This window comes from Scyliorhinus canicula, chromosome 19, assembly GCF_902713615.1.
Source record: "Scyliorhinus canicula chromosome 19, sScyCan1.1, whole genome shotgun sequence".
NCBI lineage: Eukaryota > Metazoa > Chordata > Chondrichthyes > Carcharhiniformes > Scyliorhinidae > Scyliorhinus > Scyliorhinus canicula.
The window spans coordinates 55,170,797-55,183,691 of NC_052164.1; the positions used below are offsets into that span (position 1 = coordinate 55,170,797).

Sequence of the window (12,895 nt, forward strand, 5' to 3'; positions counted from 1 at the left end):
TTAGGATTGGGACATTTCAGCCATGTTCAAACGGCAGAGCAGGATCGATAGGTCGAATGGCCTAATTCTGCTCCAAAATCGTATGGTGTTCTGTGCACCCTGCTGACACTTATGTGAAATGGAAAATGCAGGAGAGCACATTTCCGGTTGTGGTGGGGAATTGACACTGCTGATAAAGTTCTTCCCTTTATTAATTGGGGCATAAAGTATAAAAATGAGGCGGTTATGTTAAACTTTTATAGAGTGTTGATTCGTCTTCAACTGGAGAGTTATTTGCGGTTCTGGGGGCCACATGTGAGGAACAATGTGAAGGCATTGGAGAGCGTGCAGAAAAAAATTGAGGAGAATGGCTCCAGGATGAGGAATTTCAGTTGAGAGGAGATTTGATAGTACTATTCAAACCATGAGGGGTCTGGACAGAGTACACAGGGAAAAGCTGTTCTTCTAGTAGCAGAATTGAAAACAAGAGGGCATCAATTTAAGGTAATTGGCAAAAAGATTTTCAAGCAGCAATTGGAATGCACTTCCTGTGTGTGTGGTGTTGGCAGGTTCAATTGAGACATTGTGGAGGTAATTGGACTATCTGGAAAGCAGGGCTACAGAGGGAAGGTGGTGAATTGTTCGTTTGGAGAGCCAACACAGCCACAGCAGGTTGAATGGTCTCTTCTGTGCTGTAACGTTTCTGTGAAATTTGTCCTGGCCTACTTCAGGGTCATCACACTGTGGTTAACTCTTAACTGCCCTCTGAAATGGCCAAGCCCCATTCTTTCTCAAGTTTAATTAGGGACAGACAAGAAACGCTGGCCTTGCCAGTGACATATTTATCCTGTGGGGAGGGTGGGATAAAAAAATCTAAATGCGTTTTCATTCGACTGTACTGTTTCTAATTAACACCTAATTGAGGCTGACCAATGTGCAATAACACCAGTGATTGCTCCCTACAGGGGTATTTGGGTGAATGTCCCACACCAACATTTTTTCTGATTTAATTCACTGTTCAGAAACCCATTTCTATCACAGTTTGCCAACATTTAGACTTTCTTGCCCTAAGGTTTACAAGAAGTTAGGGCAGACACACCTGGCTTTGATGAACTTCTCCTGGGCCATGGATCTTGATCCAAAGGGAGCCAACAACCAGATCAAAGAGGCGATTGACAAACGCTACTTACCAGATGATGAGGAGCCTGTGACAAATGATGGACAGCTTAGTGAGGGGTACCAGTATGATACAGGTTGGTATTGGTGTATTCTCAACATTACGGGAATGCTTTCTGCTTGACTAATGTGAAGGGGGTTCTGGTGAAGCTGGAACATGCGAACGCAGGAATTAGGAGCAGAAAAAAAATGAATTTACCCAATTCATTTTTCCAATTAAGGGACAATTTAGCAAGACCAATCCACCTTTCCTGCACATTTTTGGGTTGCGGGAGTGAGACCCACACAGACACGGAGAGAATGTGCATGCTCCACATGGACAGTGACCCTTGGCCGAGATCGAACTTGGGTCGTCGGTGCCATGCGGCAGCAGTGCTCACCACTGCACCACTGTGCTGCCCTTTTAACCCGCTTTTTTAATCAGAAATTTATCTATCTCCTTGAACCCATTTAATGACTCTGATCCCACAGCACTATGGGGCAGCGAGTTCCACAAATTCACCACCTTCTGCGAGAAATAGTTCTTCTTCTCAGTTCTAAACCTGCCACCTCTCAACCTAAACCTAAATCTCTTTCTAAATTGCCCCACAAGGGGGAACATTTGGTCTACATTTACTTTATCAATCACTTTCAGTATTTTATGCACTTCGTTCAGAACCCCTCTTGCTTCTGAACTCCACGTATAAGTCCAATCTGTTTAATCTCTCGTACGTCAACCCTTTCAATCCCCAGAACCAATCTGGTGAACCTCCTCTGAATTGCCTCTAATGCCACCACATCCTTCCTCAAATAAGGAGACCAAAACTGGACACAATACTCTAGATGTGGTCTCACTAACACCCTTTACAATTGCAACAATTGGAGTATTTGATCCCATGGAGATAGTTTTCCTGAAGCTGAAATAAAATAGCCTCTCTCATATTACCCAGAAATACTATGAAAACATCATCATCCTGAGAACACTAGTAAACTGAAAAGGCAAATGAACAGTAGTAAAGGCAGATTTTAAAAAGTTATGTATGGCAAATTCCCGTTCTGTCAGCCTTTTCCTAGGCCATATACAAAAAAGAATTGGGGGCATGAATGAGCATTCCCCTCTGGACTCTGCCTGACCTGACTGCGCTAAAATAACTGTTGTAATTCAGTGACACTAATACCTCCCACAAACTGTCCTTTTCTAAAATATATTTGTTCGTGGGATGTGGGCGTTGCTGGCTGGACGAACATTTGTTGCCATCCCTGAGGGCATTTTTAAGAGCTAACCACATTGCTGTGAGTCTGGAGTTGCATGTAGGCCAGACCAGGTAAGGATGTCAGATTTCCTTCCCAGTGAACCAGATGGGTTTTTACGACAATCAACAGTGGTTTCATAGTCACCTTTAGCTTTTAATTTCAAATTTTTATTGAATTCAGATTTCACCATCTCCCTGGTGGGATTTGAACCTGGGTCTCCAGAGCATTACTCTGGGTCTCTGGATTACTAGTCCAGCGGCTATGCCACTGCCTCCCCCTTCTACACTTCCGGGGTCCGTGTCCCTCTATTCTCATCCTATTCATGTATTTGTCAAGATGTCCCTGCTTCCACCACCCCCTCCGACAGCGAGTTCCGAGCACCCGCTACCCTCTCTTTTTTAAAAAAAAGCTTCCCTCGCACATCTCCTCTAAACTTTGCCCCTCGCACCTTAAACCTATGTCCCATAGTATTTGAGTCTGCCACCCTGGGAAAAAGCTTCTGACTATCAACTCTGTCCATGCCCCTCATAATTTTGTAGAGCTTTATCAGGTTGCCCTCAACCTCCATCGTTCCAGTAACAACCAACCAAATTTGTCCAATGTCTCCTCTTAGCTAATGACTTTCATACCGGGCAACATCCTAATAAACCTCTTCTGTACCTTCTCCAAAGCCTCACGAAACTCTAGTAGTGTGGCGACCAGAATTGAACACTATTCCAGTGTGGCCTAAGTGGGAACTATTATAGATAGATAGAGAAATACAGCACAGAACAGGCCCTTCGGCCCACGATGTTGCGCCGCACTTTTGTCCTAGGTTAATCATAGAATTTTGGACAATTTTTCACGGCCAATCCACCCAACCTGCACATCTTTGGACTGTGGGAGGAAACCGGAGTACCCGGAGGAAACCCACGCACACACGTGGAGGATGTGCAGACTCCACACAGACAGTGACCCAAGTCGAAATCGAACTTGGGACCCTGGAGCTGTGAAGCAATTGTGCTATCCACAATGCTACCGTGCTGCCCTTAAGAAGTCAACCTACACTCCATTATTCTACCCTAATCCATGTACCTATCCAATAGCCGCTTGAAGGTCCCTAACGTTTCCGACTCAACTACTTCCACAGGCAGTGCATTCCATGCCCCCACTACTCTCTGGGTAAAGAACCTACCTCTGACATCCCTTCTATATCTTCCACCATTTATCTTAAATTTATGTCCCCTTGTAATGGTGTGTTCCACCCGGGGAAAAAGTCTCTGACTGTCTACTCTATCTATTCCCCTAATCATCTTATAAACCTCTATCAAGTCGCACCTCATCCTTCTCCGTTCTAATGAGAAAAGGCCTAGCACTCTCAACCTTTCTTCGTATGACCTACTCTCCATTCCAGGCAACATCCTGGTAAATCTCCTTTGCACCTTTTCCAAAGCTTCCACATCCTTCCTAAAATGAGGCGACCAGAACTGCACACACTACTCCATATGTGGCCTGACCAAGGTTTTGTACAGCTGCATCATCACCTCACGGCTCTTAAATTTAATCCCTTTGCTAATGAACGCTAGCACACCATAGGCCTTCTTCACAGCTCTATCGACTTGAGTGGCAACTTTCAAAGATCTATGAACATAGACCCCAAGATCTCTCTGCTCCTCCACATTGCCAAGAACCGTACCGTTAACCCTGTATTCTGCATTCATATTTGTCCTTCCAAAATGGACAACCTCACACTTGTCAGGGTTAAACTCCATCTGCCACTTCTCAGCCCAGCTCTGCATCCTATCTATGTCTCTTTGAAGCCGACAACAGCCCCCTCACTATCCACAACTCCACCAATCTTCGTATCATCTGCAAATTTACTGACCCACCGTTCAACTCCCTCATCCAAGTCGTTAAACAAAATCACAAACAGCAGAGGACCCAGAACTGATCCCTGCGGTACGCCACTGATAACTGGGCTCCAGGCTGAATATTTGCCATCCACCACCACTCTGTCTTCTATCGGTTAGCCAGTTTGTTATCCAACTGGCCAAATTTCCCACTATCCCATGCCTCCTTACTTTCTGCACAAGCCTACAATGGGGAACCTTATCAAATGCCTTACTAAAATCCATGTACACTACATCCACTGCTTTACCTTCATCCACATGCTTGGTCACCTCCTCAAAGAAGTCAATAAGACTTGTAAGGCAAGACCTACCCCTCACAAATCCGTGCTGACTATCCCTAATCAAGCAGTGCCTTTCCAGATGCTCAGAAATCCTATCCCTCAGTACCCTTTCCATTACTTTGCCTACCACCGAAGTAAGACTAACTGGCCTGTAATTCCCAGGGTTATCCCTATTCCCTTTTTTGAACAGGGGCACGATATTCGCCACTCTCCAATCCTCTGGTACCACCCCTGTTGACAGCGAGGACGAAAAGATCATTGCCAACGGCTCTGCAATTTCATTTCTTGCTTCCCATAGAATCCTTGGATATAACCCGTCAGGCCCGGGGGACCTGTCTATCCTCAAGTTTTTCAAAACGCCCAACACATCTTCCTTCCTAACAAGTATCTCCTCGGGCTTACCAGTCTGTTTCACACTGTCCTCTCCAACAATATGGCCCCTCTCGTTTGTAAATACTGAAGAAAAATACTTGTTCAAGACCTCTCATCTCTTCAGACTCGATACGCAATCTCCCGCTACTGTCCTTGATTGGACCTACCCTCGCTCTAGTCATTCTCATATTTCTCACATATGTGTAAAAGGCCTTGGGGTTTTCCTTGATCCTACCTGCCAAAGATTTTTCATGCTCTCTCTTAGCTCTCCTAATCCCTTTCTTCAGTTCCCTCCTGGCTATCTTGTATCCCTCCAGTGCCCTGTCTGAACCTTGTTTCTTCAGCCTTACATAAGTCTCCTTCTTCCTCTTAACAAGACATTCAACCTCTCTTGTCAACCATGGTTCCCTCACTCGACCATCTCTTCCCTGCCTGACAGGGACGTACATATCAAAGACACGCAGTACCTGTTCCTTGAACAAGTTCCACATTTCACTTGTGTCCTTCCCTGACAGCCTATGTTCCCAACTTCTGCACTTCAATTCTTGTCTGACAGCATTGTATTTACCCTTCCCCCAATTATAAACCTTGCCCTGTTGCACGCACCTATCCCTCTCCATAACTAAAATGAAAGTCACAGAATTGTGGTCACTACCTCCAAAATGCTCCCCCACTTAGAAATCTATCACCTGCCCTGGTTCATTACCAAGTACTAAATCCAATATGGCCTCCCCTCTGGTCGGACAATCTACATACTGTGTTAAAAAGCTTCCTGGACACACTGCACAAACAATACCCCATCCAAACTATTTGATCTAAAGAGTTTCCACTCAATGTTTGGGAAGTTGAAGTCACCCATGACTACTACCCTGTGACTTCTGCACCTTTCCAAAATCTGTTTCCCAACCTGTTCCTCCACATCTCTGCTGCTATTGGGGGGCCTATAGAAAACTCCCAACAAGGTGACTGCTCCTTTCCTATTATGGTTTCACTGCTGCATGAATATTTTCCTCATTTATTCCCATCCGGTTAACTGCCTGGTTTCCTGTTGCATTCAAACCCAATGAGACTCCAGAACTGCACAGCTGTACCTTGTCATTAGATGGGGATATTAGCTGGTCTATAATAAAAGGGCTAAAATGCACACAGTCAGCCAAAAAAGGCCAGCCACTTTATAAGAAAGGTTGGGGACAGTTACCCAGATGAGGTTTCTGCACAAAAATGCACATAGCTCAATAAGTTATTGCAGATTTTAAAAGTGAGATGTTCGCGATCCAGGCAAGATGGCAGGAGAAGAGTTTGGGAGAACTGCCACTTAGAAGGGTAGAAAAAAGCTTTTGGTATCTGGGAATCCAGGTGGCCCGGGAATGGGAGGCACTGTACAAGTTAAACCTATCCCAGCTGGTAGAATAAATGAAAGGGGACTTTAAGAGATGGGACGTGCTCCTGCTATCACTGGCGGGGTGGGTACAGACCATGAAAATGACGGCCTTCCCAGATTTCTGTTCGTCTTTCAGTGCCTCTCCATCTTCATCCCAAAGGCCTTTTTCAAGTGGGTGAATACGGTTATTTTGGGCTTTGTGTGGGCGGGTAAAACCCCGCGAGTGGACAAAATGTTGCTGGAGCGCAGTCGTGGGGAGAGTGGGTCGGCGCTGCTGAACTTCTGCAGTTACTACTGAGCGGCTAATATAGTCATGATTAGCAAGCGGATAATTGGATGGTGGCCGGTGTGGGAGCAGATGGAGGCGGCGTCATGCAAAGACACAAGTTTGGGAGCACTGATAACGGCACCTCTTCCATTCTCGCTGGCCCAATACTCCACAAGTCCTTTGGTAGTGGCAGCTCTGAGAGTCTGGGGGCAATGGAGGAGATATAAGAGAGTGGAGGGAGCATCGGTTTGGACCCCGATTTATTATAATCATTGATTTGTACTGACTTGGCTGGATGGTGGATTCTGGAGATGGCAAAGCGCAGGAATTAGAAGGATGGGGAATCTATTTATAGACGGGAGCTTTTCCAGCTTGAACGGTTGGGGCAGCAGGGTAGCATGGTGGTTAGCATAAATGCTTCACAGCTCCAGGGTCCCAGGTTCGATTCCCGGCTGGGTCACTGTCTGTGTGGAGTCTGCACGTCCTCCCCCTGTGTGCGTGGGTTTCCTCCGGGTGCTCCGGTTTCCTCCCACAGTCCAAAGATGTGCAGGTTAGGTGGATTGGCCATGCTAAATTGCCCGTAGTGTCCTAATAAAAGTAGGGTTAAGGGGGAGGTTGTTGGGTTACGGGTATAGGGTGGATACGTGGGTTTGAGTAGGGTGATCATGGCTCGGCACAACATTGAGGGCCGAAGGGCCTGTTCTGTGCTGTACTGTTCGATGTTCTATGTTTGGAGGATAAATTTGAATTGCCAGCAGGGAATGGGTTAAGGAATTTGTAGGTGCGAGACTTCTTGAGAAAGCAGGTTCCGTTCTTTCCGCTGCTGCCGTCAGCGGGGATACAGGATAGAGTAGTCTCCAGTACCTGGGTGGGAGAGGGGAAGGTATCTGATATTTACCAGGAGCTTTTGGAGGTGGAGGGAACTCCGGTGGAGGAGCTCAAGGGCAAGTGGGAGGACGAGCTAGGAGGAGAGATAGTGAAAGTGAAAGTGAAAATTGCTTATTGTCACGAGTAGACTTCAATGAAGTTACTGTGAAAAGCCCCTAGTCGCCACATTCCGGCGCCTGTCCGGGGAGGCTGGTACGGCATAGAGGTGGATGTATGGGCATTTGCCATAAGCAGAGTTAATACGTCCACATCATGTGCCAGGCTTAGCCTGATACAATTTAAGGTAGTCCACCGGGCACATGTGACAGTGGCTGGGATGAGCAAGTTTTTCGGGGTAGAGGATAGGTGTGCGCGGGAAGCCCAGCAAATCATGTCCACATGTTTTGGGCATGCCCGAAGCTAGAGAGTTTTGGCAGGGTTTTGTTCAGGCAATGTCCACGGTACTAAAAACACGGGTGGTGCCGAGTCCGGAGGTAGCAATCATTGGAATGTCAGAAGAGCTGGGAGTTCAGGGGGCAAAAGAGGCTGACGTCTTGGCCTTTGCCTCCCTGGCAGCCCGGAGATGGATCTTGTTAATGTGAAGGGACTCGAAGCCCCCAAGTGAGAGACCTGGGTTAGTGACATGGCTGTGTTTCTCAGTGTTGAGAAGATAAAGTTCGCCTTAAAGGGGTCAATGATTGGGTTCACCCAGAGGTAGCAGCCGTTCGTCGACTTTCTCAGGGAAAATTAAAATGTCAGCACATGCAGTATTCCGGGGGTTTGTGGGTGGGGTGTAGATTGTTGTTTAATGGTTGGGGTGTGTGAAGATTGGGATGGGGTGGAAATATTTATTATACCATGTTTATGTCATTATTATTATTATAAAAACTTTCAAATACCTTAATATAAATATTTTTTTTAAAGTTATTGTGGATTTTCAGCTTAGAAGATATGTGCATAAATATAGATGGGATGAGAAGGTTATTGGGAGGAAGCTTGTCTTGAGCATAACTGCTGACAGACAGGTTGTATGGTTTACTTCTGTACTGTGTACTTTATACAGTAAGCATTACAGAGATTTGACATCAAGCTGGCATGACTGGGATCTAAATAATCTAAGCCAGAGGCTCTTTGGACATGGCAGGAAAATTGGCAACGGGGAGGTGAGGAAACAATATTGATAATGGACAAAATTGCAGCAGCATAAGGGCATTTCAGCCAGGGGAGAAGTAGCGGAAACAAGTTCATGGGCTGCATGGCCATCTGTTCCCTTGTAAATTGACATCTTCAATCAGTAACTGTCCTTCATTATACGTTTAGCTATATCGCTACCAGAAATAAAACTTGAGTTTAAAACCACTGGTGGATCCAAATCTAGGAGCATTTGAACCGGGACATCCAACAGTCATGATGTCATTGTGGATAGATCTATAAATATGGATAAGGAAAGCATTCTAAGGGTATAGATTTTCCAAAATGTAATGAACCAAAATTAGTTCACGATTTGACATTAAGGGAGCATGAGCATCTTCCAATTGTGCCCATGAAATGATTGAATTTGAGGTTGAGGTATACTCCCAGACCAAGTTTTCTAATCTTAAAAAAGGCAAATTTCAGAAAAATGAAGTAACCCCCCCCCCCCCCCAATAAATTGGGCTGAACAACGCTGAATGTTTAGTTGAAGGAGCCAGTTGGGGTGAACTAAATTGCTCCAGCAGAGAACCAGTCCAAATTTGTTTGGCCCAATGGCTGCATTCTGTGTTGAACCATAGAATGGTTGCATTCTAGAAAATATTTTTTTCACGTAAAGGGCTATGGAAATCTGGAGCTCCCTTCTCTAAAAAGACTCTGCTAGTTCAATTGAAATGTTAAATACTTGGATTATTTTGTGTTAGATAAAGGGTATTAAGAGATCTGGGTCAAAGTAGTTAAATGGTATTCAGGGGCGTACAGGTCTAATTTGTTTGAATTGCAGAGCAAGTTCATGGGGCTGCATGGTCATCTGTTCCCCTGTAAATTGACATCTTCAATCGGTAACTGGCCTTCAATATATGTTTAGCTATATCAGTACCAGCAATGAAACTTGGTCACCAGGTCTTTGTGGTTCCTTTTATGGTTCTGATGGTGCTTCCAAAATCCTTTGGTTGTGGGAGTTGATCAGACTGCTGAAGTACTGATTCAGATTACTGGCACAAGGCACTCATTCTGATTTGTTCTTCCAGCTGGAACAGATGAATCCCAGGAAAGCAGCATGACTGATGCTGACGACACCCAGCTTCATGCAGCAGAAAGTGATGAGAGCTTCAACTTGTAAAAGCCATCTCAGCCAAAATATGGTTTCAGAGCAAGAGCTGCTATTCCCTGACCTTTCCCTCACATTAAACCTGTTTTTCTGCTTTGAACATTGTCTGTCTGGTGCAGTTTGCCAACGTTAAGAACGTAGGCTGGAGGCACCCATCACTGGGTCACAAGGAAACCTGTCAGCATCAACTTTTAATTTCCAGCCTCAGCAATATTCATGTTAAACAGGGGGCTTTGTTTTTAAATATAAATGCTATTACTGATTTGAAAGTGAAGTTGCGCAACTCCCCTCCCCCTCTGCTATTTCTGCTCATGCAAAACTTGACCATCGCTGTCACCAAGTTCATAATTGTGCTGCTGTTTTTAAACCCCCTGTTACTCCTGAAAGGAGTTCCTGTTAAAATCACTAGGAGGACAAGTCCAGCGGTGAGTATTACCTCAATGATTGGCCAGCATAAGTTGCAAGCAGTTGAGATGGCAGCAATTTTCAAGCAGCACTTCGGTTGCACTGTAAACTATGTTGCTTTGCCCAGTTAGTTGCTGTAAATGGAGGTACTTTAACATCTCCCTGTCTTTACTTCACCATCGAGTGCAGAGCAGCCTCTCTGAAAAGTGCACATCCTGATTGCTTAAATGATGGCATCCTTTAAGTTCGCACTGATACCAAGAGCCTGCTGTCGCTTTGTGAAACCAGCAGAAGTGTTGACGAATGGAAAATGCAATGTATGTCTGTGCGCGTGGGTGTGTGCGCGTGGGTGTGTGAAATGTAGTCTATTTTTTTAATTTCATTTTTCATTTAAATCTGTAACTTGGTGTCTTAAGTGGATTTTTTTTGTTGCTTATCCCTTTTTAATTTCAGATATTTGTACAGTCTTAGAAAAAGTCTTTTTGTTAATATATTTGCACCTCAGTTTAATGATGTGAAAAAAAATCCAAAATAAAATACTTTGAAAATCTTTTCGTAGCTGAATGTTGATGGTTGCTGGTGACTTCCCCTCTTGGGATAATCACTGCCATCGTTCTGTCAGTGATCTCCAACGTGCCACTGTTAAGAACGTGATATACACACAAGTCCTGTGCCAATGTGTGAAGGATGAATTCAATCTGCAGTCAAACATTTTAAGATTAATTACAGACTCGATGTGACATATACTCTTGGACAACTGCTGACGTTATAATTGTGTTTTGCTGCAGAAGATACTTTGTAGTTGGGCGAGTTCAATCCTCCAGATGCCTGCCTTCATCTCCAAACCTCCCATTCCAGTTACCTTGCTTTCAAGGTCATTGCATCACCATCTCTTGTCATGTTGCCTGGAATTTGAATTTGATTAATAAATATGAAATTGGTTTCATGGTTAACTAGCTTTTTTTCTAAGTTCCAGCTAGTTTACAAATAACTTTTACTGAAGGAAATCTGTCAGAGGTTTAGCATGTCCGCTCTGCAGCCCCAGCCGCTGATTGGCTGTTGCGGGTAAAATTTGCATCAGTGCATTGCGGTCACTGTATCCAGAAGGTGTATTTGAGCAAGATACCCTCCGTGTTCAAGTGAAAACAAGCACCCAGCAGAGGGCAGCAGAGCGGAGCCACTGATTGGCTGTTGCGGGGAAAATTTGCGTCAGTGCAATGCAGTCACTGTACCCAGAAGGTGGTTTGTGGAGGAGCTGTTGTCAAGTGACAGTTAAACCCCAAACACTTCTTCAGTGTTTCCCTCCCTACCTCCTCCTCCAACCAAAAAGAAATCACTGTAAGGATCCCAGCCGAGTGAAGATAAAGAGGGAGATTCAAGGGCAGGAAGAAGTTGAACCATGACATCACAGCCAGCAGGTAAGTGATTGGCTAATGACTGGTAAGTAGTTTTTCTTTTCCCTGAGGTGTGTTGATCAGGTAAGGTTTTTCTATTTCTATTTTTTTTTATTGTGTGATTGGTAACAATTTATCTTTTTTTTTCCTTTTTCATTTATCTATTATTTGATATTATAGTTGGACTAAGTTAAGCTTAAGATTAAAAATGGCAGGAAGTCTCAGACCCATGTTATACTCCTCTTGCTCAATGTGGGAGCTCAGGGACGTGGCTGATGTCCCTGGCTCCTTCACGTGCGGGAAGTGTGTCCAGCTGCAGCTCTTGTTAGACTGCATGACAGCTCTGGAGCTGCGGATGGGCTCATTTTGGAGCATCCGCAATGCTGAGGTCGTAGATAGCACGTTTAGTGAATTGGTCATACCACAGATTAGGATTGCTGAGGGAGAAAGGGAATGGGTGATCAAAAGGCAGAGGAAAAGCAGGAAGGCAGTGCAGGTGTCCCCTGCGGTCATCTCCCTCCAAAACAGGTATACCGTTTTGTATACTATTGGGGGAGATGGCTCACCAGGGGAAGGCAATGGTAGCCAGGTTCATGGCACCGTGGCTGGCTCTGCTGTACAGAAGGGCGGGAAAAAGAGTGGAAGGGATATAATCATAGGGGATTCAATTGTAAGAGGAGTAGATATGCGGTTCTGTGGTCGAAAACTAGACTCCCGAATGGTATGTTGCTTCCCAGGTGCACGGGTCAGGGATGTCTCCGATCGGCTGAAGAACATTCTGAAGGGGGAGGGTGAACAGCCAGTTGTCGTGGTTCATATGGGCACCAATGATTTTGGTTAAAAAAAACGGGATGAGGGCCCACAAGCAGAATTTAGGGAGTTCGGAGCCAAGTTTAAAAATCGGACCTCACGTAGTAATCTCAAGATTTCTACCAGTGACACATGGTAGTCAGAGTAGAAAAGAAAGAATAGGCAGGATGAATGCGTGGCTTGAGAGATGGTGCAGGAGGGTTCAGATTTTTGGGACATTGGAACCGGTTCTGGGGGAGGTGGGACTACGACAAATTGGACGGTCTACACCTGGGCAGGACTGGAAACAATTGTCGTGGGGGTGCTTTTGCTAACGCTGTTGGGGAGGGTTTAAACTAATGTGGCAGGGGAATGGGACCAAATGAGGAGGTTAATGGACTGTAAGGAACTAGATCATGGAGTCAGTGTGACTAAGGTGAAGAGTAGGCAGGGAACAGATGATGAACGCAAAGGGACTGGTGGTCTGAGGTGCATTTGTTTTAATACAAGAAGTGTAGTAGATAAGGCAGATGAACTTGGGGCTTGGATTAGTACCTGG

At 45.1% G+C, this 12,895-nt stretch overlaps 1 protein-coding gene across 2 annotated transcripts in view; it reads left to right on the plus strand.

The window, feature by feature from the left end:
* The window catches only part of cdc27 (cell division cycle 27), a 172,382-nt gene extending 161,677 nt beyond the window's left edge, over positions 1-10,705 (plus strand). The window contains exons 16-17 of one of the 2 annotated variants that reach the window (XM_038778643.1): positions 1,052-1,232; positions 9,669-10,705. In XM_038778643.1, the coding sequence (XP_038634571.1) occupies positions 1,052-1,232; positions 9,669-9,760 (273 nt within the window). In that variant the 3' untranslated portion in view covers positions 9,761-10,705. Of the gene's footprint in view, positions 1-1,051; positions 1,233-9,668 lie in introns of those variants that run through there. The other variant, XR_005458146.1, reaches the window with a different exon arrangement.
* The last annotated feature ends 2,190 nt before the right edge of the window (positions 10,706-12,895 follow it).